Genomic DNA, 14412 nt, shown 5'->3' on the forward strand with positions numbered 1-14412 from the left:
TGCGTGCGCGTCTACGTGCTCGCGCGACGCCAAGCTACGAGTGCTTTCAGTTACGAGCCGTCGCTTGTTCCATGTTTTGAGATAGGAGCTCGAACTTAAGGGAAAAGTTCAAGTGGAGACACAAGGATAGAGACAATTAGAATGTGATTTCAGACGTTTATTGAACGTGACAAACACATCAATACAAAATGAATACACTCCCAAGGAGCATAGAGCAGAATTAGCTATCATTAACTTACAGTGTGTTAAAACCAATTTTCCTGATTGACTGCACTTGCTTGGTCAATGGTCACAGCCTGTAAAAAGTCGTATGTCAAGGCGTCACTGTAACCGCAATAACATAACTAGTCTTTCAGGATGTTTGTTTGGGAAGAATGAGAAAAAAACAACCCTTTGTCTCATATTTATTGTTTCACTTTAGTGTCCCGGCCTCGGTCAAAACAAGCCATTCCACAAGCTCAGCAAACATAATGCTCAAAGATGCTTTGTGCTTGGTGGGCCTGCACCGTAAACCAGCACGCTCACAATTGTATGACATACGCATTAAAATCTGAGGATGTGTTCAAAATACATTGTCTATTTTAAAAGCTGCCGAACCGGTCGACAGTATCAAAACAAAAAAAGGCCATTTCATCCACGTCAGTTCACATCATGTGGGAAGTATGTTAATAAGGGGAGAAAATTATATTCAAAACCTGCTGCTTCTTTGTTTCGTGACGATATCAGGCTATAATTCTCTGGCAGTCATGGAAAAGTGGTTCAGATCATTCGCCTGCAACCATTGGATTTCCCCCCCAACATAGTCCTTACACAGATGTGGTACCACGAACAGCTCCAGTGGGTGCCACCAACAGTGTGTCTTGAAGATGATTCTTCATCTTCTGATAAATGTAAAAAATGCTATCAGAGTGCCCTCTTGTGGACAGGATGGTGAACAACAGCTTAAAAAAAAAGGGGTCTGAATTTGATAGAACTGTGAAGCTTCTACTGCTCCAAAAGAAGGGCGGAGAGCACATTGAGGTCGTTCTCTGTCGGGTTGCTCTGCAGAACCAGCATCACCGTGTTGTCCTGTCCAGGAAACACCTGACAAAGACGTTCTCGCAACCTGGCCGTGGCCTCCACCGTTCTGCTGGCAAAAGGCGGATCAGGGCCTTGGTGGTCTCTGGACTTGGGGTGCTGCTGTGCCGCTAGCTGGCTCTCTTCACCTGCTCCATTCAGAGCGCCACCCAGTGTTCGGTCAGGCGAAACTTGTGAAATTTGTGAGCGTGGAGGATGGAAGAAATTGGAATTTGTGGTTACACCAGCCGGGTCGGGCGTCCTGGTAGGGGATTTATGGTCAGAAAAAAAATGTCGAATTTATTTTAGAATAGCATGCATATCCCACCTGCATTCTGAACTGAGGAAGTCATCCAAATGGGGGCCACCTCGTCCTAGTGGGTCATCTGGAACCATGAAATGATCGCCAACAAACGTGTACTGAAGCAATCTGTGGGGAACACGGCTGTTTTAGCCTATTTTTGTATCTTCGGTTCATCAACATAACACTTTTCACACAAAGTACCACCTTAAAGCTGCTCTCTGCAACAATTTGGTCAGATATATCTTTACAATAGTCGTTTTATTTGACCATTTATGACTGAAACTTTTTTAATTAGTAGATTAACACCTTTGCTGTTCATAATGGGAACTCCTGCAAGCCTCTGGCCAACAGTTTTCCGAGTGGATTCGGGTTCGAATTTTCTGCCGTCTGTCTGAGGGTCATGTGACGTCATGTGCGCGTTGTGGACATGAAGAAGGGAAAATGTCTTTAATCAACAATAAGAAAAGACGTAATTGTCTTTGACGTTTTTTTTCTATGATGCTTCAATTGTGTAATATCCAAATATGGTTGACCTGTTTTCATGCACAGTAAAATGTATATTTTAGTTATGTTTTTATTGTACTTATCGTTAAATGTGATTGAATGTAAATTTGTGTTGAATTGTGTCAAAAAAAAACATTTGAAAATGAAAATGCATTTCATTTTTCAGCCACAGGTGGCAGTATTGATTCAAAATTAAATTTTCTACATTCAATAGCAACAATGCCTAACTGCCCAGTACCGTATATTCAAAAGCTACCGAAGCATATTGCACTCACTTGAAAGAAAAAAAAAATCCTGTTTTTCGACTAATTTTTTTTTGGGGAGCTTTGTTTTTGTTTTTTGTTTTTTTCCAGCTTTTTTTTCTGATTTTCTGAATATTTTTTTTTCTGTTTTACTGTTTTTTTCTGTCAAAAAATAAATAAATCAGAAACACAGGAGGAAAAATTACTCACAAAAACAAGAGGAAAAAATTATTCCAAAAAACAGAAAAAAAAAATTCCAAAAAAACAAGAGCACCAACTTATGTTTTTTGGATTTTTTTTATTTTTATTTTTATTTTTATTTTTTTTTTAACTCTGAACTTCAAGTGGTGGTAACAAGATGGCCGCCCAGTGATTTCAATGGCTTGCACTTGCGTTGTATGGGCTATCAGCTATCCAGCTATATATACAGGTCAGTGGTCTGCAACAGGTCACTTGGAGTTCAGAGGTAAAAATAAAAACTAAAAAATACTCAATAATAAGTTGTTGATGCGCCGTCTTTTGGAATATTTTTTTTTCTGTTTTTTTGGAATAAATTTTCCCTGTTTTTTTTATATATATATTTTTTATGACAGAAAAAAACAGGAGTTTTTTTTTTTCAAGTGAATGCAATATGCTTCCGTAAAAAGCAACCCATTCTTAAATATTAAACACGAACGTATTAAACGCCAGAGTTGAGAAAGTGACCTGCAATTTAGGCAGTACCACTAGAGGGAGCTCGCCTATCACCACACTTGATGTATTGGTTTCCATGGAGAAAACAGCGAGCACAAACAACTCTAATGAGGGAGTCTTGCGTCCTCATTCGTTTCAGTAGCCAGTATTTCCGCTAACATCTCATCTCAACCAAAATTTTGCTTTGTTTGGAGTGTTTCACCTCTTTTTGATGATGTCTCTCCACACAGCTGACTCATCCAAAAGGTCCCTCAGATTGTCGTTGGTCACGATCACGCCGTTTGTCTTTTGCGCAAGTTGCAGCATGAGTCTGCAACGATGATCGGGTATTATTGGAAAGCAGTATATCATACAGAAAATATGATATCTTGTTATGAGAACTACCTGTCATCATACGAGCTGATCCTCGTGCCGAGGACCTCCCTGGAGGGCGTGAAGGAGAGCAGGCCCAGTTTCTGCAACTTGGCTAGATAGTGCTGCTCTGTGGAGGTCAAAAAAGGAAAAACGGCAAACTTTTTAGATGAGGCTGGAAGGAAAAGCCGTTAAATGTCAAGCAGACAATGCAACAGGTGCGGCGACCTCTGATGCGGGGGTCACTCTTCTGCCGCCAGTGGGGCAGCAGGGCACTGATGTGCCGATGACCTCGCTCCCAAAAATGCTGAACAGCCAAAGCGATGCCTCGACACGAGAAGAACTGGCCCAGCCCGTGCCTGCAGAGGAGGAGAAGATGGGGGAGAAAAAGTACACTTTTCAATGAAAGTGAATGGAAATAATAATACAAATATCGGAAGCAGCCTTTTGTTTCATTTGTGGTTTTGTTTAAATTTCAACTTTATAAAAGATAATGATGACGCTAGGAACTCCCTACACTTTTTATTTTCCATCCATCCATTTTCTTAGCCGCTTTTCCTCACAAATGTTGTGGGGGTGCTGGAGCCTATCCCAGCTGGCTTCGGGCAGGAGGCGGGGTACACGCTGCCTAAACCGTTTGCCAGTCAATTTAAAAAATAATAATAAAAAGACAATGCTGACACTAAAAACTCCCTACACTTTTTTTTTAAATAATATAATAAATAAATAAAATTAAGAAATTATGTTGAAAAAGTTTGGAAAACTTTACAGTAAAAAAAAAAAACTAACTATTTACTTGCTTTGTTTTTAATTTTGCTTAACACATGCCGATGAACCTGGAAGTTCCCTGCAATTTTTATTTTTATTTTTTTAAACAAAGTTATTATTTATGTTTAAAATGAAAGAAAAATACATGTTTAAAATTTTGATATTAATATTTAGTCTTTTACTGCAAATGAATATCTTTAAAACTTTAATATGACAAAGGCTTGGATGATTCATCTTTGAAAAAGTTCTATTTCATCAGATTTTGTCACGTTTCATTGTAATTTCATACACCGGCAGCCCATTGAAAAGAGATACAATGCTGCCATCTCCTGGCCATAGTTAGTGAGTGTTTTTGATTCCACAACCTATTGACCAGGCACGCCTCACTTCGATGTTGCACTGCCCATTGATTTAAAAAAACAAACAAACAAACGAAAAAAACGTAGTTGATGTCATTTAACATTTATGGCGGCATACATCGTTATTTTACTAATTGTTATTAAACGTTTTTGGCAGTCAGAGTTACGACGGCTCATATCTCAAAAACTAAATTGAGTAAATCGTATCAGAAAGTGCAACTGTAGTTCCAAAATTCCCTCCCCTACCTAATCCTACCTCATGGCCACGTTGCTCCCGTCGATGATGATGGTCCTCAGCTTGGGGTTCCCTGGTTGGTCCGTCAGCTGGAGTTCAAAGGGCGTCTGCAGACCCTCCAGGAAGCGCTGCTTGCCCGTCACCACCACCGAGGGACTGCCGGGCGTATTGCAGCATTTCCTGGATCTGGCGGGAGAACGCTGCGCTTGGGGCTTTTGAGGCTTGGGCCGCGCGACGTGAGTGAAAGATGAGGGATGTGATGGTCCGGGCCCGGGCGGTCCTTGGACAGGATCGGGACGAGGAGGCGCTAGAGCTGCATTCATGCTCAAGAAATCCGGATATGCAGCAGGTGTTTCTGAATCACTTCCTCTTCTCTCACCGCCCGTCGTCATTCCAACTTGTTGATTCTTCTTCTCCGTCTCCATCCCAGCGTTGGCCTCCTTCTGCAGCTCCAGCAGCAGCAGGTGGGTGGATGCATCCGGCAACATGCTGCAAGCTTTTGCCACCTTGTGCTCCGTGTAGCCGCAGCTCACGGCGGCTTTCTTCAGCACGCCCAGCACAAAGTCGTCCTCCTCCTTGGATTGCGCGCCGCCAAGCTCGCCTGGCAGGTCTCCTCCTCGTCCCGCCGTCTCGTCATCCATCTCACAAGGCGGGTTCTTCTGCTGTTTCCTGTCACTGTAGTCCTGTTCTTGCTGAACCAAGTCCAGTATCTGAGAGGCCTCTTTGTGTCCTCTTCTCCCGAGAGCTCGTTTCACCGCCTCCTCCGTGTATCCCATGGCTGTGAAGAATTTCAACCAAAGCCCAAACTCGGCTGACAGATTCGGCATCTCGTCATCACCCTGCCCCGTCGATGTCGCCACCTGTTCCGCCTGCGCAGCATCAATTTGTTCTTCCTCAGTCGCACTGGACACACCCAAAGTCATCCCAGCCGGGATACGCTCACACTCTACTTGTCCTCGGTTCGACACAAATCCCGACTCTTTCACCAAATCCAGCAGGGCTTCCTTCACAGATCTCGGCAGAACGAGGAGATCCAGGATGTGGCGGTCCTCCCATTTCTCCACCAGAGCTTTGAAGGCCCGGCCCAAATGACACAACTCACCCGAACCTCGTTCTTCAGCGTCCGAGCAGCCGGCCTGGCCCCCCTCGTATCTCTCCAACAGGTCAGCGATGAGGGAATAGGCTCGCACAACCGGCTCAGTCAGACCAGATATGAGCAGCAAGCCCGGAGAGCTCACCTGGTTTGATGTCGAGCAACAAAAAGATCATTCATAGTGTAAGAGCCTGAACACAATCGAGGCATAAAACCTTGCTTGATAAGGTGAATAAGTACACTGTAATAAAATGATGTTGTTTTTACGGAGGAAAACCGGCAACTGAAGTTACCAGGAAAATTCTGTAAAAAAAATAAAGTGGAAATGTAAACAACTTCATAATTTTACTGGTATTGAACGTACAATCGACAGAATCTGCATAAAAAAGTATCAAAGAAGTACGGTAGTTCTTGGAAAACGATACTTCATTTGTATAGCGCTTTACTACTTTACAAGACCCTCAAAGTGCTTTGCGTTTAACTACTCATTTACAGCGTCACAAACAACTGGACTTTAGACTACCTTGCTCATGGATCTCTGTCACATTGGACTGGGATTGAACCAACAACCTCAGGGGTGCAAGGTGACCACTCTACCGCTGACCCTTGCTAACCTGCTGGTGCTATGCTATCAGTAAATGATGTTAAGTTTATAAAATACAAGTTCTGTTAGGTTTGTATTCACACAATTTTTTTTTTTTACAGAGTTATTCTGGTAACCACAGCTTCCAGGCTTTGTTCCATAAAAACAAACTTTTTTTTTTTTTTTTTTTTACACATAGTTTAACTGTATATCTTAATATTCTTATCTGTAATATGAATTTGTAAAATGCATGTTTCTTTTGGCATAACCAAAACGGACCAAAGAACCTACTGACAAAAATTGTTATTCTAACACTCCAATAATGTAATTTTAACTGTAGTCGAATGTTTTTGTATTTTTTATTTTACGTTTTGTTTTTATGTTTTTTTTGGATTGGCTGGCAACCAGTCCAGGATGAACCCCGCCTACTGCCGAAAGCCAGCTGAGATAGGCTCCAGCACCCCCTGCGACCCTTGTGAGGAATAAGTGGTCAAGAGAATGAATGAATGGATGAATGAATGAATGAATTACAGTAATTTGTGAATTCTCCTTTACTGTCAAAGCAAGTTGTGTTTGGTTCAGAGGTTTACAACATCCATCCATCCATTTTCTTGACCGCTTATTCCTCTCAAGGGTCGTTTGGGGGGGGGGTGCTGGAGCCTATCCCAGCTGGCTTTGGGCAGTAGGCGGGGTACACCCTGAACTGAATGCCGGCCAATCGCAGGGCACACAGGCTTACAACATATTAATGTAAATTACACAATACTTCATTGTTTTTGTAATATATTTTTATCTTAATAATTTGTAATAATTTATATTATATATTTATTATTATTATTATTAAGAATATATATTTTTATAATATTTAATATGTATTATTTTTAATCTCACGAATTTATAGAAATTCTACAAACAATTTTTTTGGACTATAGTTTATTGTGGCCTATGAATGAGGTCAGTTGGTAATGAAGTTGCAAGCTCAGCACGACTCACCACAATATGTGCCGACGTGCTCTTGATCATGCAGTCCATGAAGATCCCTTTGGCACCGCAGAAGATGCAGTTGAGGACGGCGGGGTAGGACATCTCCTGCTGCTGCTCCTGGTTCACAAGCCCTCTCACAAACATCTAAAAGAACGACACGCTTGCTCACCATTTTGCACCACTTGGGCAGAGGCACGGGGGGCGTGTCGAACCTTCGCCGCTTTCACGTGATCATCTGACCCTCGAAGTTGCAGCCACATCTGCCCGTTGGTGCCGTGCGGCACGTTGCCGGTGCCGATGGTGAACGACACCCGGAATATCTTCTCCACGGTGTCCTGCTGGGAGCTCAGAGGCCCACGCAGTGCCTCCGGGCACACAAACTCGTCTCCCACGTCGCCTTGTCCGTCCATCTCTCGTTTTTACAGTAATGGTGCCAACATGCTGGGGAACATCCCTTTCATTTCAACAACAAGGACAGTTTAAGACAATTTCTGCTGGCTTCATTTATGTTATGTGATCAAATTCACTGTTTTATCTGAATGTGCACAGTCATATTTTACGTCGATTTAACTTTCATCCTGATTAAAAAATAATAATAATCAGAAGTTGCGCTGCATTTTCTCAGTACAATCAAAATACTTACTCAAGTTTACTTTTATTCCATTACTTCGACTGCTACTCCGCCTTTAACTAAAATGAATATAGTGCATAAATGGATTTATTCAAAGTATAAACAAACTGACCAAGTTAACGCTGATGTAACAACAGTGGAACTTGAGTAGGTAACGTTGAAAGCCGCACGACACGTGACTTGTACGCGAACAAAAAACAAAAAAAGAACGCCGGAATGTCAATAAAAGATGTGTCGTCTTCCTACCTACAGTTGCTCTTCTTTTCTCTCCCAGGTTTCCGAGTGGCTCCAATTCCCAAACTTCCGCAATAACGTATAACAACAAAACACAGCACAACGCCCACGCACCAACCGAGACGGCGGCGAAAGTGAAAGTAGCCGCAGAGGGCAGAAAAACAACGTTGCGGCTGCGTCACGATAATGAATAAGCCAAAGACAAATGTGTATCTTTGCTAGACATATACACACACGCGGTACTTTACAGGTAATCGAAAATAGCTCTCAGTTTGAATAGCTTCCCGACAAAGGAGGGGAATTCCGGTGACGTCACAAACCGAGACTTTTTTTTTTTTTTTCCTTTAATTAAACTGTACGCTAGACTTACATCCTCCTCAGCCACAAATATGGCACGTTGTCAACAAAAGTGTTGAGACGCTTCTCACTTGGTCGCTTCACAGGCTTCTTGTGAGCCACTATTAAACGCTTCAACTTTTCCTGAACACAGTCAATAAAGGAATGCTTTGATAAATGGAACAACTCCACTTTTCCTCCACACGTTTACTAGAATGGTTCGAATAACCTGCAAAGGCAACCAGACATGTTCTTGTTGGTGAAGACGCCCTCCCTATGCCTTGGTGGTTTCCATGTGGGGGTGGTCAACAAGTGTTGATGGTGGTGCGTGGGGGAGTTTGTGAAACGATCTTCTTGCATACCAATCTGTTATCAACTCCCGCTGTGGCAAAACAGCTACTCAGGGTCACTCATCCCTTTGAATGAGACGGGGGAAGGGATATCAGGACAATACAGGCAGACTTCAAATCTGCATCGCATAGAGGAAGCAGAAGAACAAAGTTATTAAAAATGGCTGGAGCTCTTCTCTATAATGTGACTTCTGCTTTCCCTTGTTGCAGCTTGGCAGAGTAGCAAAGTGCAGAACTGGAAGTTTGGGTTGAAAAAAAAAAAGCGCTGGTGAAATTGAATTAATTTAAGAGTGTTTGTTCCAGCCAAAGTTATTGTAGTAACGGGGGGGAAAAACAAAAAACAAAAAACTAAAATTTGTGTTAATTAAATAAAACAAAATTGGCAATTATTTAAAAAAATCAAACTAACTGAAATATCTTACATTTATAAAATAAATAAACCTAAATGTAATTATAGCAAAAATGTCATCTTTGTCTATTCTTACATGAGCTTACACAGTAATTTACTTTACCTTATTACACAATATTTAGTAACATTTTTTTATAATCTTACACTCAACAAACACTCCAAATGTAAAAAAAAAAAAAAAAAAAAGGGAAACAAATAGCAGAGCTAATAAAAACAGAATTAAAATGAAGAAATTTTGAAAAAACTAAAAAACTAACAACTAGAATATGTGCAATTTCTGGAGAAATTGCGTGGGAATGCTGAAAGCACATTGAGAGATAAATTATGAAATTATAACCTCCTGGTTTCTGGACATTGCCCTTTACCAACTGTGCCACCGAGCAGTATCAGACACCTGGTAATATAATATAATATAATATAATATAATATAATATAATATAATATAATATAATATAATATAATATAATAAGTTATAAATATGGAAGTGGGTGTGGAAACTGATCCTTAGAAAATGTTCAATGTCTGTCCCATTAAAATGAATGGGGAAAAGTTGATATTAAATGTTAAATTGTGCAAATACTGGTAAGTAATGTGGAATCAGACGATATATACTCCGGGATGCGTGAATTTTTGAAGCTAGTTGAAATTTGAACAATGTAAATTGGAAGTATTATGTGGGAGTTATTACGTGGTTAAAAAAAAGTGTGGAGAATAAAAATCACAATAACATATGTGGGAATGCTTCAGCATTCCCACAACTAACAAACATGCTCTTAAAACTAATTATATAACTAACTGAATTCAAAAAGCAAAAGTCAAAACGGAATAAAAACTACAATGAAAAATCCAAAAGTAACATACCCCATGTCCCAGTAATGTCCTGTGCTTGGGAGTGCAGAAAACTGCTCCTTTATTGGCATCAATGGATGTTTCAAAAGGAATTCATTGTACATCACATTTGGACGAGAATCAGATCAGCTCCACCAGGGGTCCCAAAATCAGCCAGAAAACAAAGTGAGCCTCATTGCAACATCATCAGTTTATTTTGTCGTCGATATAATAGCACTTTTTTATTATTATTATTATTTTAACGCCGGCTCTCTTCATGCTCAAGCAACTGAAAAAAGTTTCTATTGTAGGGAAAGATAAAGAAACAAAATGTCAAAAAAAATACACTAAGCTGTGAAGCGTCTATTTTTATTTAACATTAGCTTACATTTGGCAATGATATGTCACATTGCTGTGCAGCATAGACACGTGCGAACGCGGGCCTCCGCTGAGATTAACAGCTTATGGTGGTCCAGAGTGAACCCAGCAGGCTTCTGGCGCCGGACCCCTTTGCTTTGCCGCTGATGCTCCATCTGCCACCGGATGCTCTGTGAAGAGTCACCGTGTGGACTACAAACAAACTCGAACGCTCGCATGCTTCCCCGTTTGTACATCAATGCGGGTAAGCTAACGACAGCTACACTTAATAAAAGCTTTTTAATGAGTGTCTACCTTCGCTCAGGACACATTTGTTAGACTGCACAGCCATCTGTCTGGCTTGGGGGTGGAGGTCACACATGTGTAACTAAAGCACAAAAGGAGGCAAGGTGCTTTTGACCAGCAAACCTTTATCTGTTTGATGCATTCGATGTTCACCAGTTTGCATGAGAACAAACAATACATTCACTGTGAAATGAAAAGAAAACATCAATAATGCAGTATTGCCTGCTATTTCGAATGCACAAGTAAGTTAGCTCAACAGAATTTTTTGCTAGTAGCTTGAGCTCGATGACAAATTTGAGATAAACTAGGGTAGGGGTCAGCAACATTTACTGTCAAAAGAGCCAAAGAAATAACAAAAAATCCGTCTAGAGCCACAAAACATTTGAACATTGTGATGAACAAAAATGTGTTAGAAAAATATGCATCATCCAACTTTGACATTTTTTGGGAATTTTATGGTCATACAATATTATTGCCACTCTTCTTCCTCTTTTGGGCATTTCATGGCTATTTGATGATATTTTTCCTGCCTTTTTTTGCTATCAATTTTCTGACATTTTTGGCAATTTTGTGGACATTATATGGTAAATTTCGGGTTTCATCTTGTTTTTGGACATTTTATATGGTAGTTACTTTTTAAACATTTTTTGTCTTATTTCTGACTTTTTTGGAGGCAACTTCGTATATTTTTATGATAATTTGGGGATTTTTTTTTGTTTTTGGACATTTTATACTCTCGTTACTTTTTAAACATTTTCTGCCTTTTGTAAAATAAAATTCTGGACTTTTTTGGATTATTTTATGATCATTTTTTGATTTTTTTTTTTGTTTTTGGACATTTTATAGTTACTTATTGAACATTTTCTTTTCTGCCTTTTTTATTCAATTCCCTGACATTTTTTTGCAATTTCATATACATTTTGTTGTAATTTTTTGCTTTTTCCTTTTTGGACATTTCATGGTCACATTTTGGACAACTTTAGGTAATTTTTAAAAACATTTTTATCTACCTTGCGCCACTCTTTTTCTGGTAACTTACAAATTTGGATTTGGACATTTTTGAATATTTAATTATTCATTTTTTATTGTCTAAATCTTTCTTTCATATAAAAAAAATTATCTAAAAAAAACCAACCTGTCACCCAAGATAGCATTTAGCATTAGCTAAAGTAATAACATAACCACTGGTCACCAGATTGACCAGCAATTAATGTTGTTACAAATATTTCCTGGTGATAATTTACTGTATATTTGATTTTCAGCGAAATTGTACTGACCTAGTTTAATTTTGAAAATCTGGTCACGCTAGGATAGATTGATCAGAAAGCTAGCAAAAGATATAAATCGACAAGTTGAATCATGCATTTGAGAAAAAAAAAAAACAAGCCTCATGGTGCAAGCAAGCGCAGACATTAGATTACAATCATGAGTTATCCATAAAAGTGCAGATGAAATGGAAAATATAGTCAGGATTATTTGGGTGCATGTGACATATACAGGAGCCGACTATTTGCAAAGTCTTTCACATCCTCAGCAACCTGCCCTCGATTCTTAGCTATGACAAAGCCTCGATCTCTCCACAAACCTTCACCTCGCTGCAGCCTACAAGGGGAAGACCAGAAATCCGGAGAAAGTGGAGTACTTCCACCCTCCCATCAGGTTGCCCCTCTCCAGTTTGAGATACGCCTTGTCCCCCCTTTCCATTATCACCAGGCCGGCGTTAGTGGCAGCTTCCCGGGTCACATCCTGGTCGCCCGCAAAGGCTGAGATCACCGGCCATCCGTTGAGAACCAAACTCACCTTGAAGGCAAAAGTCAAGTTAGCGAGGGTCGGGGATAAGGTACAAAGAATGACGAACAAACCTGTATCGTTTGCCTGTTGTAAACTTTGACCACATGAAAGCTGAAACTGTAGACTCCCTTTCTTGGAGCCACAAAGAGACTCCTGGCAGGATCAAAATGGCTACCAACGTTCACCAAGACCTGTGAATAAAGAAATGACCCATTCATTGCGCTACTCTCCGCCACGACTGTCATGATTCCCGTCATGCAGGACTAATGTTTGGGTCCTGTCTCATGTCTGGGGTCACACCTGGGTTAAGTTTGAGTAGAGCTCATGACTGTGCACCAGAGTTCACGACCCGATACGTGTCTGTTTTGGTATTGATGTAACAGCATCCAGTTTCAACTAGTTTTAGGCTATATGATGTCTGGACTTTGTGATGTCAAGGATCTTTTATGCTATATGATGTTTGTTGATCTGTATTTACTTGGTTAACAGCCAATCAGAGAATTCCATGTCAGTACTGGTACTCACATGCCGAGCCACAACCAATGAGATTGATTGACTGTCTATATAAGAGTCTGAGAATTGTGTGTATTTTGTCGGATTATTGTCCACCTGTTCCTGTGTACAGCGTCTCTGAGTTTCTGCCTCTCGATGTGAATAAATAGATAAACTCTTGTTTCTGCGCCTTTGGGATCCAAACCTTTCAGCACACAACAAGGACAAAGTCCAACCCACCTGGTCAAAATAGATGGTCATGGTGTGGTTGCTCATCTCCGAAGGTTCGTGGTTGGTGTTGCGGATGGCCGAGAACGCCACTCTGCCCGTTCCCGACCTCACCGACATTCCCAGGGCATTTCCCGATGGCTCGGCGGAAGGGGTAGAGTCGCACACCACCAGACATTTGCCCTCCAACACGATTGGCTCCGTATCATTCTGGCAGCGGACCCCCGGTGGCGCCCAGCGGGTGACCAGAAGCAGTCCGGCAAAGAAGACAAGGCGGGGCCAAGAAGGCTGGAAAGGCGTCATTCTCAGGGTGTGTTACTTTGGCGGGATCTTCACAGGTGTTGATGATGTTCTGCTGCGGGGTCACGGGACATCGTAGCGGGCAGGAAGCCCTTTTTTGGGCACACAGGTGGAGTGTGATCTCGTCTTTGGTGGGAAAGTGCAAAATTTGAAGTGAAATAAAACAATCTTTTTGACGACATATCAAAAATAACGGTGGACATCTCTTCATTTAACACATTCGTTGCCAGACCAGCAAAAAAAAAAAATGCACAATTTGACGTCTTTTTCCGTCAATGGCAGTGAATGAGTTAAACTGACAAACTACATGCAGGAATAATGAAAAGGAAAACTTACCTTTCCGTGTGCACTCAGATAACTTGTACACTCCAGCTTTGCCTCTGCTCTTTCTTCCCGCTCATTCCTGGCCAAATTTTCTCTTCTCTGTCTCTCCCCTCCATGTTGCCCCCCACCATCCCTGGCCCCACCCCCCTCCCACCTGCTTCCCTTCCTGCCTCCTCAGCCTCAATTGGCTTAGAGGACAACGGCGCACTCCAAGCAAAACGATCCTTTCTGGCTTACGATAGCGGATATTTTTTTTTTCCTCCAGGCTGTGCATGAAGTCATCAAAACAAACATATACTATTTTAGTCCATCGTGCAATATGGCATCTTTTATTATCACCCACACAGTCTAATCTATCTTACATACATACAATTTGCGCATCTTTGTCCACATCATTTAATTAAACTGTCTTGGTGTCATTATCTCATTCTTATTTACTGAAAGGTGACTAAAACCGCACTGTAATTGATTACATATTAAAATGGGACTTTAAGACCAAAGTGCTATAAATAAAAATCCCAAATTGTCTTTTAATAGCTCACAGTAAAAAGAAATGGCAGCATATTGTATTTGTGGAAATGTGAACGGAACGCTGTCCCTGCCACCACATTCCCTTAAAGGGATGCCAGACTGGACTCTGAGTGCGCCTGATCC

The 14412-nt window shown here is 41.0% G+C and overlaps 2 protein-coding genes across 8 annotated transcripts; both read right to left on the reverse strand.

The window, feature by feature from the left end:
• Positions 1 to 142: 142 nt before the first annotated feature.
• Positions 143 to 8979, reverse strand: khnyn (KH and NYN domain containing). 7 transcript variants are annotated; one of them, XM_077500441.1, is made up of 10 exons: positions 8603 to 8639; positions 8408 to 8517; positions 7385 to 7613; positions 7182 to 7316; positions 4534 to 5750; positions 3379 to 3509; positions 3184 to 3280; positions 3002 to 3109; positions 1385 to 1486; positions 143 to 1318 (listed from the first exon to the last, which is right to left on the reverse strand). In XM_077500441.1, exons 3-10 carry the CDS (start codon positions 7580 to 7582, stop codon positions 985 to 987), a joined length of 2322 nt encoding a protein of 773 aa, XP_077356567.1. In that variant the 5' UTR covers positions 7583 to 7613; positions 8408 to 8517; positions 8603 to 8639; the 3' UTR covers positions 143 to 984. The 7 variants fall into 7 exon arrangements, with proteins under 7 accessions (XP_077356567.1, XP_077356566.1, XP_077356564.1 ...); XM_077500440.1 differs by having other exon boundaries at positions 8408 to 8979; XM_077500438.1 differs by lacking the exons at positions 8408 to 8517; positions 8603 to 8639 and adding an exon at positions 8054 to 8341 and having other exon boundaries at positions 7385 to 7626.
• Positions 8980 to 10728: 1749 nt separating this feature from the next.
• Positions 10729 to 13883, reverse strand: LOC144003836 (cerebellin-1). Its single transcript, XM_077500460.1, has 4 exons — positions 13771 to 13883; positions 13147 to 13560; positions 12486 to 12605; positions 10729 to 12423 (listed from the first exon to the last, which is right to left on the reverse strand). The coding sequence occupies exons 2-4, from the start codon at positions 13435 to 13437 to the stop codon at positions 12226 to 12228; spliced, it is 609 nt and encodes a 202-aa protein (XP_077356586.1). The 5' UTR covers positions 13438 to 13560; positions 13771 to 13883; the 3' UTR covers positions 10729 to 12225.
• Between the last annotated feature and the right edge of the window lie 529 nt (positions 13884 to 14412).

This window comes from Festucalex cinctus, chromosome 16 (genome assembly GCF_051991245.1).
Source record: "Festucalex cinctus isolate MCC-2025b chromosome 16, RoL_Fcin_1.0, whole genome shotgun sequence".
Lineage (NCBI taxonomy): Eukaryota > Metazoa > Chordata > Actinopteri > Syngnathiformes > Syngnathidae > Festucalex > Festucalex cinctus.